Source organism: Microcaecilia unicolor, chromosome 2 (assembly GCF_901765095.1).
Source record: "Microcaecilia unicolor chromosome 2, aMicUni1.1, whole genome shotgun sequence".
In the NCBI taxonomy this organism is placed as follows: domain Eukaryota; kingdom Metazoa; phylum Chordata; class Amphibia; order Gymnophiona; family Siphonopidae; genus Microcaecilia; species Microcaecilia unicolor.
In genome coordinates this window covers 585,529,814-585,548,894 of record NC_044032.1, presented here as the reverse complement: position 1 = coordinate 585,548,894, position 19,081 = coordinate 585,529,814, and the positions used below count along the sequence as shown (strand labels likewise).

At 40.2% G+C, this 19,081-nt stretch overlaps 1 protein-coding gene across 1 annotated transcript in view; it reads left to right on the top strand.

Moving 5' to 3' along the window:
* Positions 1-19,081, top strand: part of WDR17 (WD repeat domain 17) — a 272,532-nt gene that overhangs the window by 165,522 nt on the left and 87,929 nt on the right. Inside the window, exons 14-16 of the mRNA XM_030191530.1 lie at positions 13,200-13,349; positions 13,852-13,982; positions 18,433-18,558. Of these exons, the coding sequence (XP_030047390.1) occupies positions 13,200-13,349; positions 13,852-13,982; positions 18,433-18,558 (407 nt within the window). The remainder of the gene's footprint in view (positions 1-13,199; positions 13,350-13,851; positions 13,983-18,432; positions 18,559-19,081) is intronic.

The following is a 19,081-nucleotide window of genomic DNA, read 5'->3' as shown; positions in this document are numbered from 1 at the left end:
AAAGCAGTGGGACCGGACGGGATCCATTCCAGGATATTGAGGGAGCTCAGAGAGGTTCTGGCGAGTCCTCTTAAAGATTTGTTTAATAAATCCTTGGAGACGGGAGAGGTTCCGTGGGATTGGAGAACGGCAGAGGTGGTCCCTCTTCACAAAAGTGGTGATAGGGAAGAAGTCGGAAACTACAGGCCGGTAAGCCTCACTTCGATTATTGGAAAAGTAATGTAAGCAATGCTGAAGGAAAGGATAGTGAATTTCCTAGAAGCAAATAAGTTGCAAGATCCAAGACAACGTGGTTTCACCAAAGGGAAATCGTGCCAAACGAATCTCATTGAATTCTTTGATTGGGTGACCGGAGAATTAAATCAAGGACGTGCTATGGACGTAATCTACTTAGATTTCAGTAAAGCTTTTTGACACGGTTCCCCACAGGAGGCTCTTGAATAAACTAGATGGGCTGAAGGTAGGACCCGAAGTGGTGAACTGGATTAGGAACTGGTTAACGGGCAGACGCCAGAGGGTGGTGATAAATGGAGTTTGCTCGGAGGAGGGAAAGGTGAGTAGTGAAGTGCCTCAGGGATCGGTGCTGGGGCCGATTCTGTTCAATATATTTGTGAGTGACATTGCCGAAGGGTTACAAGGTAAAGTTTGCCTTTTTGCGGATGACACCAAGATTTGCAACAGAGTGGACACCCCGGAGGGAGTGGAAAGAATGAAAAAGATCTGCGGAAGCTAGAAGAATGGTCTAACGTTTGGCAATTAAAATTCAATGTGAAGAAATGCAAAGTGATGCACTTAGGGAGTAGAAATCCAAGGGAGACGTATGTTTTAGGCGGGGAGAGTCTGATAGGTACGGACGGGGAGAGGGATCTTGGGGTGATAGTATCTGAAGATCTAAAGGCGACGAAACAGTGTGACAAGGCGGTGGCCGTAGCTAGAAGGTTGCTAGGCTGTATAGAGAGAGGTGTGACCAGTAGAAGAAAAGAAGTTTTAATACCCTTGTATAAGACGTTGGTGAGGCCCCACCTGGAGTATTGTGTTCAATTTTGGAGGCCGTATCTTGCTAAGGATGTAAAAAGAATTGAAGCGGTGCAAAGAAAAGCTACGAGAATGGTATGGGATTTGCGTTACAAGACGTATGAGGAGAGACCTTTTGACCTGAACATGTATACCCTGGAGGAAAGGAGAAACAGGGGTGATATGACGTTCAAATATTTGAAAGGTATTAATCCGCAAACGAACCTTTTCCGTAGATGGGAAGGCGGTAGAATGAGAGGACATGAAATGAGATTGAAGGGGGGCAGACTCAAGAAAATGTCAGCAAGTATTTTTTCACAGAGAGACTGGTGGATGCTTGGAATGCCCTCCCGCAGGAGGTGGTGGAGATGAAAATGGTAACAGAATTCAAACATGCGTGGGATAAACATAAAGGAATCCTGTTCAGAAGGAGTGGATCCTCAGGAGCATAACAGAGATTGGGTGGCAGAGCTGGTGGTGGGAAGCAGGGCTGGTGGTTGGGAGGCGGGGATAGTGCTGAGCAGACTTATATGGTCTGTGCCAGAACTGGTGGTGGGAGGTGGGGCTGGTGGTTGGGAGGCGGGGATAGTGCTGGGCAGTCTTATACGGTCTGTGCCAGAGCCAGTGGCAGGAGGCGGGGCTGGTGGTTGGGAGGCGGGGCTAGAGATTGGCAGACTTATACGGTCTGTGCCCTGACAATGGCAGATACAAATCAAGGTAAGGTATACACAAAAAGTAGCACACGTGAAATTATCTTGTTGGGCAGACTGGATGGACCGTATAGGTCTTTTTCTGCCGTCATCTACTATGTTACTATGTATCTCTCCGCAGAGCTTAGACAGCCTGTTTTCTTGGATACTGACATCAGACAGAAGGACTGCAGCAGCAACCTTACAGGGGGACATCACTGAATTTGGTTGACACCTCCTGTTTAAGGAGCAGGCCCTTAGTAGTCCTGCTCACTGGCAGACCCTTGCCAAAAGCTCATAGCAAATAGTTATTTGTGTATACCTTGGATGTCCTGGGGGTAAAGTGGATAGATTTTATGCTGGAAATTGACTATATTAATAATAGGATACTTTCAGGGTACAATTTCTCCAGATGGGTTAGTTTTGTGCATACTATGACAAGAATGAACCTCATTCCAAAGCCAGGGTATATGGCGTATGATGTCAGTCTAAATTTTCTGCTTACTCTCACTGTAAAACTTGTACCAAGGAGAACTTCCCTCTGGAGTTTGTAAGATGTAACATATATAGGTAAGCTATCCAGGTTCTCTGTTTGTTACTAGTGTTGATTGCTTATTTTGAATTGTGGCCTCCTGTGACAAAGGCAGATAACTGTTAGGTCTGGATATGGTCGTTATAATTTGTCAGACCCCATATAGTATATAGATTGAGAATAGGGACCAATCCATACTCACGCATGCCGCCACAGTCCTGTTTAAGTAGGTCAGGGTATTAGATCTGGTTAACTCAGTGATAAATATATTAAATGTTCACCCTGTGCATAATAAAATCTTATTGTAAATGATATTCTAACTGATTGATAGTCTGTTATACTGTGCATTATGGAATCCCGGCTAATAGACAGTGATACAGTGCTGATTAATCAACTGAGTTCACATATTACTATTCCTTTAATCAGCCCCATATTGACAAGAGGAGAGAAGGGGTACTAATTCTGGCTAAAAATGATTTATGGTTCAAGTTAGAGGAACCTGTGGCTGAAAGGGTTATAGATATATTGATAATAGGAAATAAAGTTGCGTCTTTGTATCTTGTATACAGTCCACCAACAGTGGATCATGTTGACCTGTTGACCCTGGTAGGTACAGTTGTCTCTGACAAAGCTGATGTGTCAAACCTTCTTGTACTGGGTGCTTCTTTCTGTAGTGCAGCACAGGGTTGGTGGAGAGTTTGATAACTGTAATTCAAGCATTAAGGGGCCCTTTTACAACGCCGCAGTAGAGCTACTGCGCATTGTCATAAGTACATAAGTAATGCCACACTGGGAAAAGACCAAGGGTCCATCGAGCCCAGCATCCTGTCCATGACAGCGGTAGTGCCACCCCCAGTGCATGCCATTTCTGACGCAACCGGAAATATTTTTTTATTTTCACCGCCAGAAGTAGTAAGGGCTTACCCAGGAAATGGCTGCATTGCAAGATTGTACTTACCGCACAACCATTTCCTTTAAAAACAAAAACAACCCCCCCCCCCCCACTACGGTAAAAAGAGCCTCTGCGTCCGACCAGTCCACGTACCAGTGATACCACAGGGCCCCTTTTTCCACGGCTTTGTAAAAAGGGCCCTAGGTTTGTATCAAATAGGGAGTAATTGTATAAGGAAGTTAGCAACAATGGAGATACACAAACGATGAGGCAATGAGAGAGGAATACCAGCAGCACCTAGCAGATTTAGGCCTGATGATTTAACAGCATGTTTTTAAACAAAAATGCAGAATTGTACAACTGCAAACAATGCTTTCTGTCCTTAATTTAGATAGGGTGTCTGAACAATGGGGTGTATTTGAGGGGGTGGGAAGAAAGAGATAAAGCTTGTAATTACTTCTTTCTCGACAACCCTTGTCCCTCTAGTTAGATTTAGAGGGACCATGTTGTTCTGTCTTTTTTACTGTCCTCCTAATAAGTGCATGGAAGAAAGAGATTTTTATGATGTTTTATTTAAATATTCTATTAATTTTAAGAACATTCTTCTACTTGGAGATGTCAATTTACATTTAGAGGATGAGTTAGATATTAATGTGAAGGATCTGTGAGACTTTTTAAGATCTTTGAATTTGATGTGACCGAGATTCCATTCTTCGCATGAGCAAGGCCATCGTTTGAATCTTTTAGCTTACTCTGTTGATTCAACATTGATGATGAAAATTGACAATATTATATGGCAAACACATGATTTGGTCAGATCATGTTTTGTTAGCTTTCACTATGTATTGGAGCGAGAGGAATCAGTGGAAGATGCCTTGTAAGATTATTCAGACCTCTAGAAGATAGATAAAGTCAAGTTCTGGGCTTATATACAGCAGAACTCTATTAATAATGATTGTGGGAATGTTAGTTTAATTGAGAATTAGAATGACTTAGTTGAGAGTGTGTTAGACATGATATAAAAAGGAAGCAGGTCAGTGGTCAGAAGAATAATCCATGGTTTGATGCTAAATTAAAAGCCCAGAGATTATGTTGTTGTAGGGAAAAAAGCTGGCAGAGAAATAGCTCCTAAGAGATTAAAGGTAAATGGAGGGCAGCAATAAACGTTTATAAACAGCTGATTAAGATGAATAAAAACGCTTTTTTTTACCCAAATAATAGGTAAAGAATTAGTCAATCAAAGAAAATTATTTCAGTTAGTGAATCAGTTTTCTAAACCTAATCATATTTTAAAATTGGATGAACAACCCCCTACTGAGCAATGCTTAGCATATTATTTTAAAGTGAAAGTTAGTAAAATACCAAAGGAGATTGCTTTACTTCAAGCTGCTAAGGAGATGTTGATTATTAACAGAGGAAAGGAGGATATCTTTCCAGCTGATAGATATTGATTGGATTTTTCCCCACTACAGGATGAGAATTTGTATTTCATCAATATAGTTCTTATTTTATGTTGGATATTTGTTCACCATACATAATAAAAGCTGCCCTGAGTCAGTTCCTCCATAGATTGAATGACTGGAGTAACCGTCTGTTGGCCATAGGTACATTTCTAGTGGAGATGGATCATAAAATTCTTATGCCAATTCCTAAAAATAACAAGGAAAGAATCTGATGATACTGTTGTCCTGTAGTTTTGATCCTGTTGTTTGTTACAATTATGGAAGATGTGGTGATGAAGCAGTTGATAGGGTATTTGGAGAGGTTCAATGTGCTACATTATTCTCAAACAGGTTTATGTAAACATTTTAGCACAGAAACAGTGTTAAATGCTTTACTTGCGGAGAGTCGGTCGCTTTTGGGAAAGGGAACTAAGGCAAAAATAGTACAGTTTTATATAGTGCAGTTTGATCTTGTAGATCATCAATTGATATTGAGTATCCTGGATGGCTTAGGTATCGGGAATAATGTTTTGGGATGGTTTGAAGGTTTTCTTACATCAAGAAATGTAGAGTGAAATTTAAAGATGCTGTGTCAGGAATGGTTGGCTGAAAGTGGAGGTCCCCAGGGTTCCCCACTCTCGACAGTCTTATTCAATCTATTAATGCCTTCTTTAGGGGGAGTTATAACCTATGCCATCTATAAAATCTTTAGCTATACCAACGACGTTACTATATGGTTACCTATCGCTTATTCAGCTGAAGTTACTGCCCTACAGATTAGAGACTGTACTAACATATTGGAGTCTTAGATTCAAAACCATCATCTGAAGCTCAATAAGGAAAAAAAAAACAAAATTCTTGCTGTTGGGTCAAGATGATGGTATTTGGAATGATAATATATTGAAATTGAGTTATCAGACCTTCTCTTTTGCGGATAACATCAAAATTTTAGGGATAACCTTATCCAGTACATTAACATTACATTTCTAAAGTAATATGTTTAAAAAAATCATTTCTTTTACTTAGGAAACTGAGAAGTCTCCATAATTTACTTGAAACTCATGTCTTTCAGTTGGTGGTTAAGAGCTTGTTTCTTTCTGTCGTAGGTTACAGCAACAGTATACATGTAGGATGTCAGGAAAGCTTAATTAAAAAAATTCAAACCATCCAGAATACCACCGTTCGACCTAAAAACATGACAGAGTGTCCCCACTTCTAATAAAGTTGCATTGGTTGCCAGTTGAAGCTTGCATCCAATTTAAGATTTGTACTTTATTTTTCAGATCTCATTATAATTTGGCCCCTTTGTAGTTAACAGAAAGGATTGATATTGCAACAAATGAAATAAATTTTTGAGATTGCTTACATCTTCATTTTCCTGATCCTAGTAAGTTGAGGAATAAAACTATCTTTTCCACAAGATTTGCATATCGGGCTCCAACAATTTGGAATTCTCTTCCTACTTATATTAGAGAAACAAAAAATTATTTGATTTTTAGGACGTCGTCAGAAATTTTTCTGTTTAAGAAATTTTTGAATGACTGAATGTTGAATAGACATTGATGTAGAGCTGGTTAATGTTTTATAACTTCCCAGGGTCTGCCTGGCTACTTCTTGGAATATAAGAATTTTTATAATGCAATGTAAGGCCGACTTCAAATCTAGGCTAAAAGCCCACCTTTTTGATGCTGCTTTTAACTCCTAACCCCTATTCACTTGTACAGTACCCTTGTCTGTTTTTATCATTCTCACCTTAGTAATTCCCTTATCCCTTATTTGTCCTGTTTGTTCTGATTAGATTGTAAGCTGTTTCAAGCAGGGACTGTCTCTTCATGTTTAAGAGTACAGCGCTAAATGTCTAGTAGCACTATAGAAATGATGATGAATTAGTAGTAGTAGTTATAATGGCTGTTATTTTATAGATTGTTAGGTTATCACTGACTCCAGTTGAGTAAAAAAAATAAAAAATAAATTGTATATCCTGTTTTCAAAATAATCCACCATTGATGCCTTACTACCTAATTATTCCCTTCCTGGCCAAAGTGATAGAGCATATCATTTTGGCACACTTTCAGAACCATATGGTTCTCCAAGCAAGTGGCAGAGAAAATAAAGGCTACAGAGTTGGCGTTCCAGAAATACTGAAAAACTCAAGAGGAGGAACACTGAGAGGAATACCGGATGAAACTGAAAGAAGCCAAGAGAGAGAGACGTCTGGCGAAAGCGCAAGCGGAAGAACAAATGGCTAGAAAGGTAAGGAGGGGAGACAAAAATTTCTTCAGGTATATTAGTGAAAGGAAAATGACTAAAAAGGAAATTGTGAGACTGAAAGATGCTTTGAACTGCTATGTAGATAATGATGAAGAAAAAGCAAATTTGCTAAATAGATACTTTTGTTCTATTTTCACAGAAGAAAATCCTGGAGAAGGACCACGATTGACTGGCAGAAGTACATATGAGAATGGAGTGGATATAGCACCGTTCAAGGAAGAGAGTGTGTATGAACAACTAGGAATCCTAATGGTGGACAAAGCCATGGGACCGGACGGGATCCACCCCAGGATATTGAGGGAGCTCAGAGAGGTTCTGGCGGGTCCTCTTAAAGATTTGTTTAATAAATCCTTGGAGACGGGAGAGGTTCCGAGGGATTGGAGAACGGCAGAGGTGGTCCCTCTTCACAAAAGTGGTGATAGGGAAACTACAGGCCGGTAAGCCTCACTTTGGTTATTGGAAATGTAATGGAAGCGATGCTGAAGGAAAGGATAGTGAATTTCCTGGAAGCCAATAAGTTGCAAGATCCAAGACAACATGGTTTTACCAAAGGGAAATCGTGCCAAATGAATCTCATTGAATTCTTTGACTGGATGACCGGAGAATTGAATCAGGTACGTGCTATAGACGTAATTTACTTAGATTTCAGCAAAGCTTTTGACACGGTTCCCTACAGGAGGCTCTTAAATAAACTGGACAGGCTGAAGATAGGGCCTGACGTGAACTGGATTAAGAACTGGTTGACGGACAGATGCCAGAGGGTGGTGGTTAATGGAATTCACTCGAATGAGGGAAAGGTGAGTAGTGGAGTGCCTCAGGGATCGGTGCTGAGGCCGATTCTGTTCAATATATTTGTGAGTGACATTGCCGAAGGGTTAGAAGGTAAAGTTTGCCTTTTTGCAGACGAAAGTAAGATTTGTAATAGAGTGGACATCCGGGAGGGAGTGGAAAACATGAAAAAGGATCTGCGGAAGCTAGAAGAATGGTCTAAGGTTTGGCAATTAAATTTCAATGCGAAGAAATGCAAAGTGATGCACTTAGAGAATAGAAATCCACAGGAGACATATGTGTTAGGCGGTGAGAGTCTGATATGTATGGACAGGGAGAGGGATCTTGGGGTGATAGTATCTGAGGATCTGAAGGCGACAAAACAGTGTGACAAGGCGGTGGCCATAGCTAGAAGGTTGCTAGGCTGTATAGAGAGAGAGGTGTGACCAGCAAAAGAAAGGAAGTGCTGATGCCCATGTATAAGTCGTCGGTGAGGCCCCACCTGGAGTATTGTGTTCAGTTTTGGAGGCCATATCTTGCTAAGGATGTAAACAGAATTGAAGCGGTGCAAAGAAAAGCTACGAGAGTGGTATGGGATTTGCATAACAAGACGTATGAGGAGAGACTTGCTGACCTGAACATGTATACCCTGGAGGAAAGGAGAAACAGGGGTGATATGATACAGACATTCAAATATTTGAAAGGTATTAATCTGCAAACAAACCTTTTCCGTAGATGGGAAGGTGGTAGAACTAGAGGACATGAAATGAGATTGAAGGGGGCAGACTCAAGAAAATGTCAGGAAGTATTTTTTTCATGGAGAGAGTGGTGGATGCTTGGAATGCCCTCCCGCAGGAGGTGGTGGAGATGAAAACGGTAACGGAATTCAAAAATGCTTGGGATAAACATAAAGGAATCCTGTTCAGAAGGAATGGATCCTCAGAAGCTTAGCGGAGATTGGGTGGCAGAGCCTGTGGTGGGGGACAGGGCTGGTGGTTGGGAGACGGGGCTAGTGCTGGGCAGACTTCTACGGTCTGTGCCGTTAAAATGGCAGATAACTAATCAAGGTCAGGTATACACAAAAAGTAGCACAAATGAGTTTATCTTGTTGGGCAGACTGGATGGACCGTGCAGGTCTTTCTCTGCCGTCATCTACTATGTTACTATGTATGTATATTGAGAAATATTATTCCATAGATCTCTGGCAGCATGGTTTCAGGAGCACCCATGAAGTCAAGAAGCTCATGACTGCCATGTTTGACAGACTGATTCGGGGTCTGGAGACTAGCAGATCTGGTTTTGTGGTAAATGTTTTTAGAAATACCAGTGGCATTCAGTTTGGTACATCACGAATGTCTGCTTGGGCAAATGCAGTTACAGAGAATAGGGACAGTAATTAGTTTTACACATGCCTTATAGGACATGAGCAGCAGTTGAGAGTTGTAATAACAACTTCTGGATGACCTAAGTTGTCTTGAGATGTTCCTTAGGGTTCTTTGCTTTCTGCACTATTATTTTAAAATTTATATACTAGTGCTTTGGGATATGCTCAATTTTTTCAGTGCCCATTCTCGCCCTCATGCAGCTGGCATAATTTATACCCCCTTCTGTACTAGTGAAGAAATGTTTCCATCTGCAGTAGTGGACTGTTTTTAAGCTACAGTTCAGTGGTTGTCAGAACATGGACTATCACTCAACTGTTCAGCCTGTTTTTATAAATTTAAATGCATTGGAGTAACACTGAACTCCAAACTAACCTTCTCAGATCAAATTCCATCAGTTTTGAAATCCAGCTTCTTAGCCCTATGTAAATTTAGGTGAGTATAGAGTTATTTAAGCCTAGATGTCCTACATATATTATTCTACACTTTTGTGGTATCACGTCTTGATTATTGTAATGTTATTTATGCCGGTGTTTCAAAATCAGAGTTAAAAAGGCTACAGACTCTGCCATGCTAAACGATGAGACTGTCTTCCCTTTACTTTTTAAACTGTTGGTTACCCATTGAGTACAGAATAAAGTTCAAGATCTTGACCTTAACTTTCAAAGCTCTTCATAGTGGTAGACCACATTGTCTTGCTTCTCTAACTATTCCCTATGTTCCTACATGCCACCTTTGATCTCTCACAGGGGGATGATCAGAAGCAAACGCCGGCGCTAGAGGCTGTTAGCGCCATATTAGCGCCAGTGTTTGCTAACTCCCCATGATCAGAGCCCTCGAGCGCATGAAACATGCACTTGAGGGCTCTGAACACAACTAGCATGCAAATGCATGCTAAACAGGGCTAAACATATTCATTCCCTATGATCAGCGGCCAGCAAGCTGGCGTTAGGGTTTGCAGATTGTTGGGGAGGAATGGTGAGCTCTGTCCAGCATGCATTTTCATGCTGGCAGGCCTCCATTCCCCCCTACAGTAAACCTGCCAGTCCCCCCCGACAATCCCCCCCCCCCCCCCCCCCAGGTTCAGGGAGGGCTGGAGATCCAGTGGGTCTCCAGCCCCCCTAACTCCCCCAGCAAAGGGTCCCTGGTGGCCTAGTGGGCGAACAACCAACCCCCCCCCCCAGGTTCAGGGAGGGCTAGAGATCCGGTGGGTCTCCAGCCCCCCCCCTAGTCCCCCAGCAGGGGGTCCCTGGTGGTCCAGTCTTCCCTACCCCCCCACCTTGTGGGTTGGAGGAGGGAGGGTAGCCTGCCTCCCTACTCTTCCTGCGACGCCACAAAATGGCGGCGTCCAGCCCTGCCCAGTGTATCCTTGGATCGTCGGGGGGGACCGGAGGTCCGCCAGATCTCCAGCCCCCGTTGCTCGGGGCAGGGGTAGTTGGAGCCTGGTGGTCCCATGGACCTCCAGCCCCTGTGTTTGACAGGTTTGGGCTTTTGACAGCCCAGACCTGTCAAACAAGTGCGGGAGGATTGTGCTGAGCGCATGCTCAGGCACAATTCTCCCGCACTTCTACCCCATGATCAGAGATAATTACGTGCTTAAATTTGCATGCAATTCTCTCCAGTCATAGGTCTAATAATGCCCCGCACTGTTCCAGCACTATTTTTGGAGCGCTGTTTGGAACAGCGCAGGGTTTTGATCATCTGTCTGTCAGTGACCACAGGCTTGTCCTTCCAGGGTCTACTGGGAATCTACTAAAAAAAAGCACTTTTTGTTTTATGGCTCCATTTCTGTGGAATGGGCTAACCTTTCCTTTTTGATCGGATACCTCAAATATGAAATTTAAGGTTGGTCTAGAGAGTCACTTTTTTTAACCTTGCCTTTGTAGGTTCTTAGGAAAGTTTCAAATTAGTTATACAAATTTTATCTGATCTTAAGTAAAGTGGTCTGAACCTGAGAAATCCTGCAGTCAGTCACTATGGGGCGTATATGATCTGGCTGTATGTCTGATTGTTTTCCTATACTATATGGCGTTCTTTTCTGTTTGGATCATTTAAGCCATACACTGTCTTGATTTGCGTCTGTAAAAAAAAGTGGTTTTAGCCAACTCAAATGATAAACAATAATAAATGATAAACTATAAAAAAGATTTGAGGTCCTCTTTGTTTCACATAATCCTTCCTTTATTCCCCCAGGGGTAATTCAAGTAGGGGATATGGAATTGCAGTTAAATTGGAGGTGCTGTATATGAGGGTGCTCTTGGACCAGAACCTGACATTGCATTCTAATATTAATAGAGTTGTATGGGCAGCATACTACAAATGAGAGTGGTGCAACACTTGAAACCACTAGACTACTTCAAGATAATCTACAGAGGTTGTCTGCATCCTTGGTTAAAGCATTGCAGCTTGTGCAGAACATGGTGGTCAGATTGTTACTCTGGGGATCAAGATTTGATTATATAGTTCTTGTTCTTATACAGCTCCATTGGCTTCTAGAGCATAGAATAAGTATACAAGGCATTCCTTAATTACTTTTCTGATTATGTGGGCACTATGGGGTAGATATTCAACTGGCGGTAGTGGCCTTATTCCCAGATATTTAATGCTGGGCCATGTCCGGGCACTGGCATTGAATATCTCGGTTTATGTGGCTAGCTATCTCTTATGCAGTGTAAGTGCCATATTAAGCACTTAACTGTCTAACTGGCCCCACATAAAAATAAGATAGTTTTATGTGGTCCGACTACACCCCTGGACCACCCACAAAATAAACAGCTTTCAGTTTACCAGTCTGTAATGATATTCAGCGGCACTAACTGGTTAAGTGCTGCTGAATATTGGCTGATAGCTCCACACAAGCGATTTAACTGAGCAGGAGCCGTTTCTGGCTGGTTAAATCACTTTGAATGTTGACCCTTATATTGTGGCTGTATGTGTCTGATCATCTAATCTGATCATCTTTGTAGAATACCTATACTCTCCTACCAATAGCAAATGGGTGGAGTCAGGCTGCACAAAAAGGGGCCTTTTAGCCTACATTATGGAACATATGTAACTTGAAGTATGTGACTTTTGCAAAGGTCTGAAAATATACTTGATTTAAAAGCTTATACTAGCTAGAATTGTAATGATGTGGCCCCACTCAGTTAGTTGCTGAATTGTTGGCTCTACATGTTGATTGGAAGATGCCTTTTTATGCTTTCTTTTCTATTCATTGCATTTTGTTGCATGTGGAGATCTTATATTCTGCTTGTACTTTGCCTTGAAAACTGCTGAGTAGTTGAGTAGTAAAATTTTATAGGTATGCTGAATGGTCGGTACTATCTGCTAATTCCCAAAAGGTCCCACAATGCTCTAGTCACCCTGCTGTAAGGTATGTGAGGTGCTTCAGTTTGTATCCACAGTCTTAACTTTTTTCTAATGTCATTGCTAGAGAGTGTAGTAAAAGCAGTTAGCAAGGTTTAAAAAAGGTTTGGATAGCTTCCTAAAAGAAAAGTCCATAAGCCATTATTAAAATGGACTTGGGGAAAATCCACTGCTTATTTCTAGTATAAGCAAGCATAAAATGTTTTGTACTGTTTTAGGATCTTGCCAGGTATTTATGACCTTGATTGGCCACTGTTGGAAACAGGATGCTGGGTTTGATGGACCTTCACTGTGTCCCAGTATGGCAATACCTACATACTTATTACAGAGCTCACTGACAATGGGGAAGGCAAAGCCAGATATCTGCTGCAGTCTATGGTGCTGCTAAAGAAATAAAGTTTTACAGATTAAGATCTACCAGTGTATTGGATTTTCCTATTTTAATAAAAATCATTTGAAAAGTTTACAGTGGAAATATAGACACATTTAAAGGATTGATGTCAGTTAGATATTTTGACTTTAAAGGGAACTCATGAGCTGCAGGTGCTTTATGACCTTTTCGGGTTCTTATTTGGGTAAATTTCAGCAAGCCAGAAGAGCTTGTAGGCCTATGGCGTTTTCCTTTGAAATCCACCTCTGTTCCCTGTAGAATGTGGAGGTCAGTTTTCCAAGGGGGTGTTTCTTCAGGTAAACACTTGTTTACCCACAAAAATCACTTTGAGAAATTTTCCTTAGCCCCCTTTATGATAGATAAAACTCTTCTCTGCTTTGGCTATTTCTTCACAATTGTCTTCCTGTACTTGTTTGATCTATTGATTCCTAAAACCTGATTTTTTTCATTAGGGCTCACTTGTCATCCCAGTCGACCATTCACCATGGCATCTTGTTCTCGTGACTCTACTGTGAGGCTCTGGTCTTTAACACCTCTAATAATTCCTCTTCAAATAAATATTCTGGCAGACAGACCCTGGGAAGAGATTATAGGCAATACTGGTACGTTAATTTTATATGTTACAATACTTTTACCTCCCGATTCTATATAGGTTGCCCAAATTTGGACACACAGAGCAGATGCAAATGCAGATTAATTAACGAGTTACTAATTATTGGACTTACATCACATCCGCGTACACGCTGTTCTATAACACTGTGCAGCCAAAGTGTTTTGCTTTCAACCCAAAAGGGATCGTGGCCATGGAAGGGGCATGGGTGGGTCGGGGCATTCCAAAAATTCATGCCCAATGTTATAGAATTCTTGAATTGCATGCCCAACTTGAGCACCAGAATTTATTTCAGGAGGCATAAGGCCTTGCGAAATTTGGGCACAGGAATCGGTTCTGAGTGCTGTTCTGTAAAGGGCACTTAGTTTTTATAATACAAGTTTAGCGTGGATCTTTCCGGTGCCTAATTTTGACCGCCAGTTACTGAATACGGCCCTTACTATAATGTTTTAAACACATTTTTCCATGTGTTAATCTTTATTTTTGTTTATCAGATCGTGCTATGGAGCCAGGCACACCACCTCTGCTCTGTGGTAAAGTGTCCAGAGATATTAAGCAAGAAGTAGATAAACTGACTGGTAATCACAGAGGGAAAAAGCTAAGGTGGTTTTCAGAATGCCTCTCTGTAAGTATTCCACTGATGGAAAGAGCTAACAGCATACAGTGTGATAATGTGAAAATATTTTAATGGATGGCATATTAAAAAATGCAAATAGTAATTGGCACAGTAAAGGTAGGACATTTTTCCCCTGACACTTAGGGTGCAAACTTGTACGCCCAAATTATAGGTTAAGGTCAGTTATGTGTGTAACTTAATTGATAAATTAGTTGCTAATTGGCTTTAGTAACCAGCTATTGGTGTTAATTGGCAGTAATTGGCTCTAATTTGCAGTTACGCATGTAATTACACTTAGGAGCCCTGGTACTAAAGCTTAGTGTGCACTAACAGACATTACTATACGCTAAACGCTGTACATCCTATTTTATACCTATGGGTCTTCTGTATATGGGGAAATTCTTTATATGGCACCTTAAAAATCGGTGCCGTGATTATATAAACTATGCCTAAAATTAGCTGTTCTTTCAACTAAAATTTAGGCTTTTTTTTTTTTGTTACATTTGTACCCTGTGCTTTCCCACTCATGGCAGGCTCAATGTGGCGGGTAATGGAGGGTTGGGTTAAGTGACTTGCCCAGAGTCACAAGGAGCTGCCTGTGCCAGGAATTGAACTCAGTTCCTCAGTTCCCCAGGACCAAAGTCCACCACCCTAACCACTAGGCCACTCCTCCACTCCATTTAGGACACCTAAAACCAGGCCTAAATACCTGTGCCTAAGGTAGGCGCAGATCGGGTGTATTCTATAATGGTGCATATAGTTTTTTTGAAACGCCCACAACCCGCCTGTTCTATGCCCATGGCCATGCCCCCTTTTTGAATGTGCGCATTAGAATTTACAGACGCTGCATTGTAGAATATGCTTAGAAAGTTGTGAATGTTAATTCAATTAGTGCTGCTAATTGGATGTTAGCTACCAGTTATCGGTGCTGATTAGCTTGCTAATCAGTTAAGTTGTGCACGTAATTTGGCCATGTAGCCATATTAGCATGCACAAGGTGCTAACATCCATTAGCACATGCTAAGCTTTAGTAAAAGGGCCCTTTAGTTGATATGCTGCAAACTGTGTGTGCAAAATCTATAGTATTTATCTGCAAAGGGAGGGGGGTTTGGAACGGGGGGTGTAGGGCTGTGTAAAACAAACTTTGTATAGTAGTAGTAGTAGTAGTAAAGTGCTTGGCTCTCACAGATACTTATAATTCAACCACAAATTTTTAAGAGGAAAGGATCTCGGTAACCTTCATGACAATCACTGACTCTATTTTTTATACTTATGCAAATGGCGTAAAAGATAAGTGTTGGTTTTGAAAGGCATACATAAAAAGTGTAAGTTCTGCACTGGAGAAGCATGGATTGTTTGTGTAGTACGTTTTGGGCTGTTTAGTGAAATAAATTTTTAAAAGACTGAAAGTACCAAAATATTTTCTTTTTGCATAACAAATAGAGGTTTTGGATCAACAAATAATAAAGGAACCTGTATTGTGACACATCTAAAAGTCAGTCTAGATGCCATCACTTTAAACTAACAACCCTGTTATTAGAAAGGAAGTGTTGAAATGTCTAAAAATTAGTCTCCAACCTAATCTCAAATGGAAAGAGTCCATTATTGAGCAGCAACTATACCTCACAATTTTCAAACAAGTGAATTTCATGATTGGTGGTGTAAACTTCAATATATTTAACAGAGAGGACCTTGCAGTCTATTTCTTCGGCTCCTCTGTCAAACAGAGAGAGGAGCCGAAAAAATAGACTGCAAGAAAATGAAGGCACAGTGAAATGCGTTTCTTGATAAAGCGTGAATTCGAAATGGGACCTTTTGGGAATTAGCAGATAGTACTGATGATTTCAATGTTTAGCATTTGCAGAAATAATATACTTTGAAGTCTAACCTGATGTGAATGGACAACTTATATAATTGGAAGAAGATTAGTGATGAAGAAATGAAAAAGAAAATTAAAAAAATAAATAAATAACTTGGAGTTTTTTTCATGCCCATAATGGACAGTCTTTGTCAGTGCTAAGCATAATCCTGGCATTGACCAGTGAGCACAACAGACCTTTTAGGCCTTTTTGCTCCTTATTTTATATTTTTATTTTCTGATCAATTAGTGTAGAAATAAATTGTATTGCAGCATTTGTTGATTAATAATTAAGATACTGCCAGGGTGCTCCAAACAATTTTCCTGTAACTGGGAAATTTGTCTATATAGCTAGAGCACTGACTGACTTTCAAGGAGCATAGATCAAAAGAATGAAAGCTCTTGGCAAAGACATTGGGGATATAAAATGGGTGGTTGTGGGGTGGGGGGAATCTCTGGCTAGTTTCAAATGAAGGCTTATAATGCCAGAACTCAGCCTTCTTAGCGTTTGACTGTTCAGCAATGTTTTGAAATACAATACTGAGACCTGTGAACTATTTGATATCATTGCTGATTTTGTGATATCTTTACCTCTGATGCAGCCCATGGGTGAAACATGACCATGTTGGGTATTTCAGTAAAGCCTATAAATTCACTTTGTGGTAATACTTGTGCTTTTCATCTAACATGAGAGCTATACTTCTTTATAGATTGTGCATTATTTTTAATGAATTTTAGTGGCTGATTAGCAGAACTATCTAGCAAACATCAGCCAGCATGCAGTGGAAGCTCACAGTCTTCTGACTAAGTCAGTGAAACTGCTTTGGAGTTCTGCGGCAGATCCGTAGGATAATCACGGATTGTTGGCAGTTTTAAGCTGTCTCTCTGTTCAAGTCTGCTTTTTCCATCTCCTGCCATCTCATGATCCCATAATCATATTTTCACGGATTGTTGGCAGTTTTAAGCAGTCTCTCTGTTCATGTCTGCTTTTTCCATCTCCTGCCATCTCATGATCCCATAATTAACTGGTACTGTTTCAGAATGTGAAATTACAGCTGCTTATCACTTTACTCTTCACACAACCATCATCATTTTAGCTGACCTGGCCTGGCTTGGTAAATGAAGATGAACTGTACAATTGTATATCTGGGCTCAACTGGGTTATTAAGCAAAAACTAAAATGTATTTCATTGATGACCTAAAGAAACAGGCACTATACTGGTGTCCTAAGGTGCATTTTGGAATTAGTTTAGGGAAGGAGGAGGATTAGCTAGAAGAAGAGGGGGTGACAGACTACTGTGCAGTATGACACTGTTCTTATTTTGTCTTGCCTCTTTCTATTTATTTGTTTGTTACATTTGTATCCCACATTTTCCCACCTATTTGCAGGCTCAATGTGGCTTACAATTTTCCGTCATGACTTATGTCATTTCAGAATACATATACAATTGGTAATTTATATAGAACATGAATGCTAAATGAACAGTCTGGCAAAAAAAGGGAAAATATACAAATGGTTTTACATATTGAACATGGATTGCATATTAAAATTAAACAATACGGTATAGGGAGAGAGTAATCCTATTGTTAAGTAAATGATGGTGAATTACAGTTCCAATTAAAAGTCTTTATGGTATGTCGTATTAAAGAGTTGTGTCTTCAGTGCCTTACGGAAGTTAATTAGGTTGTTAATTATTTTTAGGTCCAATGGTAGAGCATTCCATATTTGTGAACTCAAGTATGAAAAGCTGGATACATGTATTAATCTATATTTTAGACCTTTACAGCTGGGGAAGTGAAGATTTAGGAATGTGCGTGCCGATCTTTCAGCATTTCTGGGTGGTAGGTCAATAAGGTCTAACATGTAGGTCGGAGCATCACCGTGAATTATAAATATGTGGGTAATTCTTTGGGGAGTGCATCAAGTCTTAGCAACCAGAAAGAGTTATTTATTGTGTTACATCTCACCCTGATTATTTCAAAGCATTCTAGCAAGTTTGCCACATGTTAAAAGGAAACAAAGCAGTAAAGATAAAGATGCTAGCCTAGTCTCCCAGTGATACCTCTGCCATTAGAAGGGTATGAAATTATGCACATTAGAGAAAAAGAAATCAAGAATATCGGTGCAGAATCTGAGCGTGCCATGTATGAGTGTAGAGATGGAAGCAACATGACACAAAGAGGGGAGTGAGAACATACATATATTGTGTAGGCAGAAAAATTGTGATGCACAGTTATGTCACCTGAACTTGTTTCAAGAAGACACATTATAGGATTCACTTTTTCCTTATCTAAAGTTTCTAGCTAGAAGAAGCCCTACATTTTGAATATGTGAATGATAAAGCTAGTAATAATATGAAAATACAAGTTGCTTCTCAGTAATTACTTACCAGTAATTGGCTGGTTGCTTTTAGTTCATTTTACAGGTTGATTAAATGCCACAGCTTCATTTTTGGTGCTTAATCAACTGTTTATTTCAATGAAAGAGACAAATATTGAGGGCGATTTTATTTAGCTTACATTTTCTGTTAATTGCATTCATCTTTGCTAAGATAAATCTTGGCTATTCTTACAGATTTCTTTTTATATACTGTGTTTAAGCCTCCAGGAGGTAGTAAGAACTTGTGGGACCTTGTTGCTGTATTAAAAGGCCAAGATGACAGTTTACTTCCACAGAATTACTGTAAAGGCATCATGCACATGAAACATCTGGTCAGATTTAAAACTGTAAGTAAAGTTTGCAATTCATATTACTATATTATTTTGCTGACTTTCCCACTGTATAAGCTTAAACTCAAAGTCTGAAAAGCAGACAGTTTATAAAAACCTTAGTAGAGAGGTGTGGTAACTGTGTTAGTCCACTCTTAAAGGTTATCAATAGAAATCAAACAAAATAAAACATGAAAAGAAAATAAGATGAGGGCAACCTTTGAAAGCTAATCAAAAATGTATTATGTCCAATAAAAAAGGTATCATCTTATTTTCTTTTCCCTGTTTTATTTTGTTTGATTTCTATTAAAAACCTTAGGAAATTAGTGTGGACAAGTTATACAAATTGTTTCCAGAAATCTTTAATTCATAAGTATACATAAAATATAGTTAGATTACTTTACATGACAGTATAGTAGGCAACTGCTTGTATAATCATAGAAGAACCATGAGAGAATCTTCTTGCCTCTACTACTAATCATTTCTGTAGCACTACTAGACGTACGCAGTGCTGTATACGTTATGTGCAGGTACTATCTCT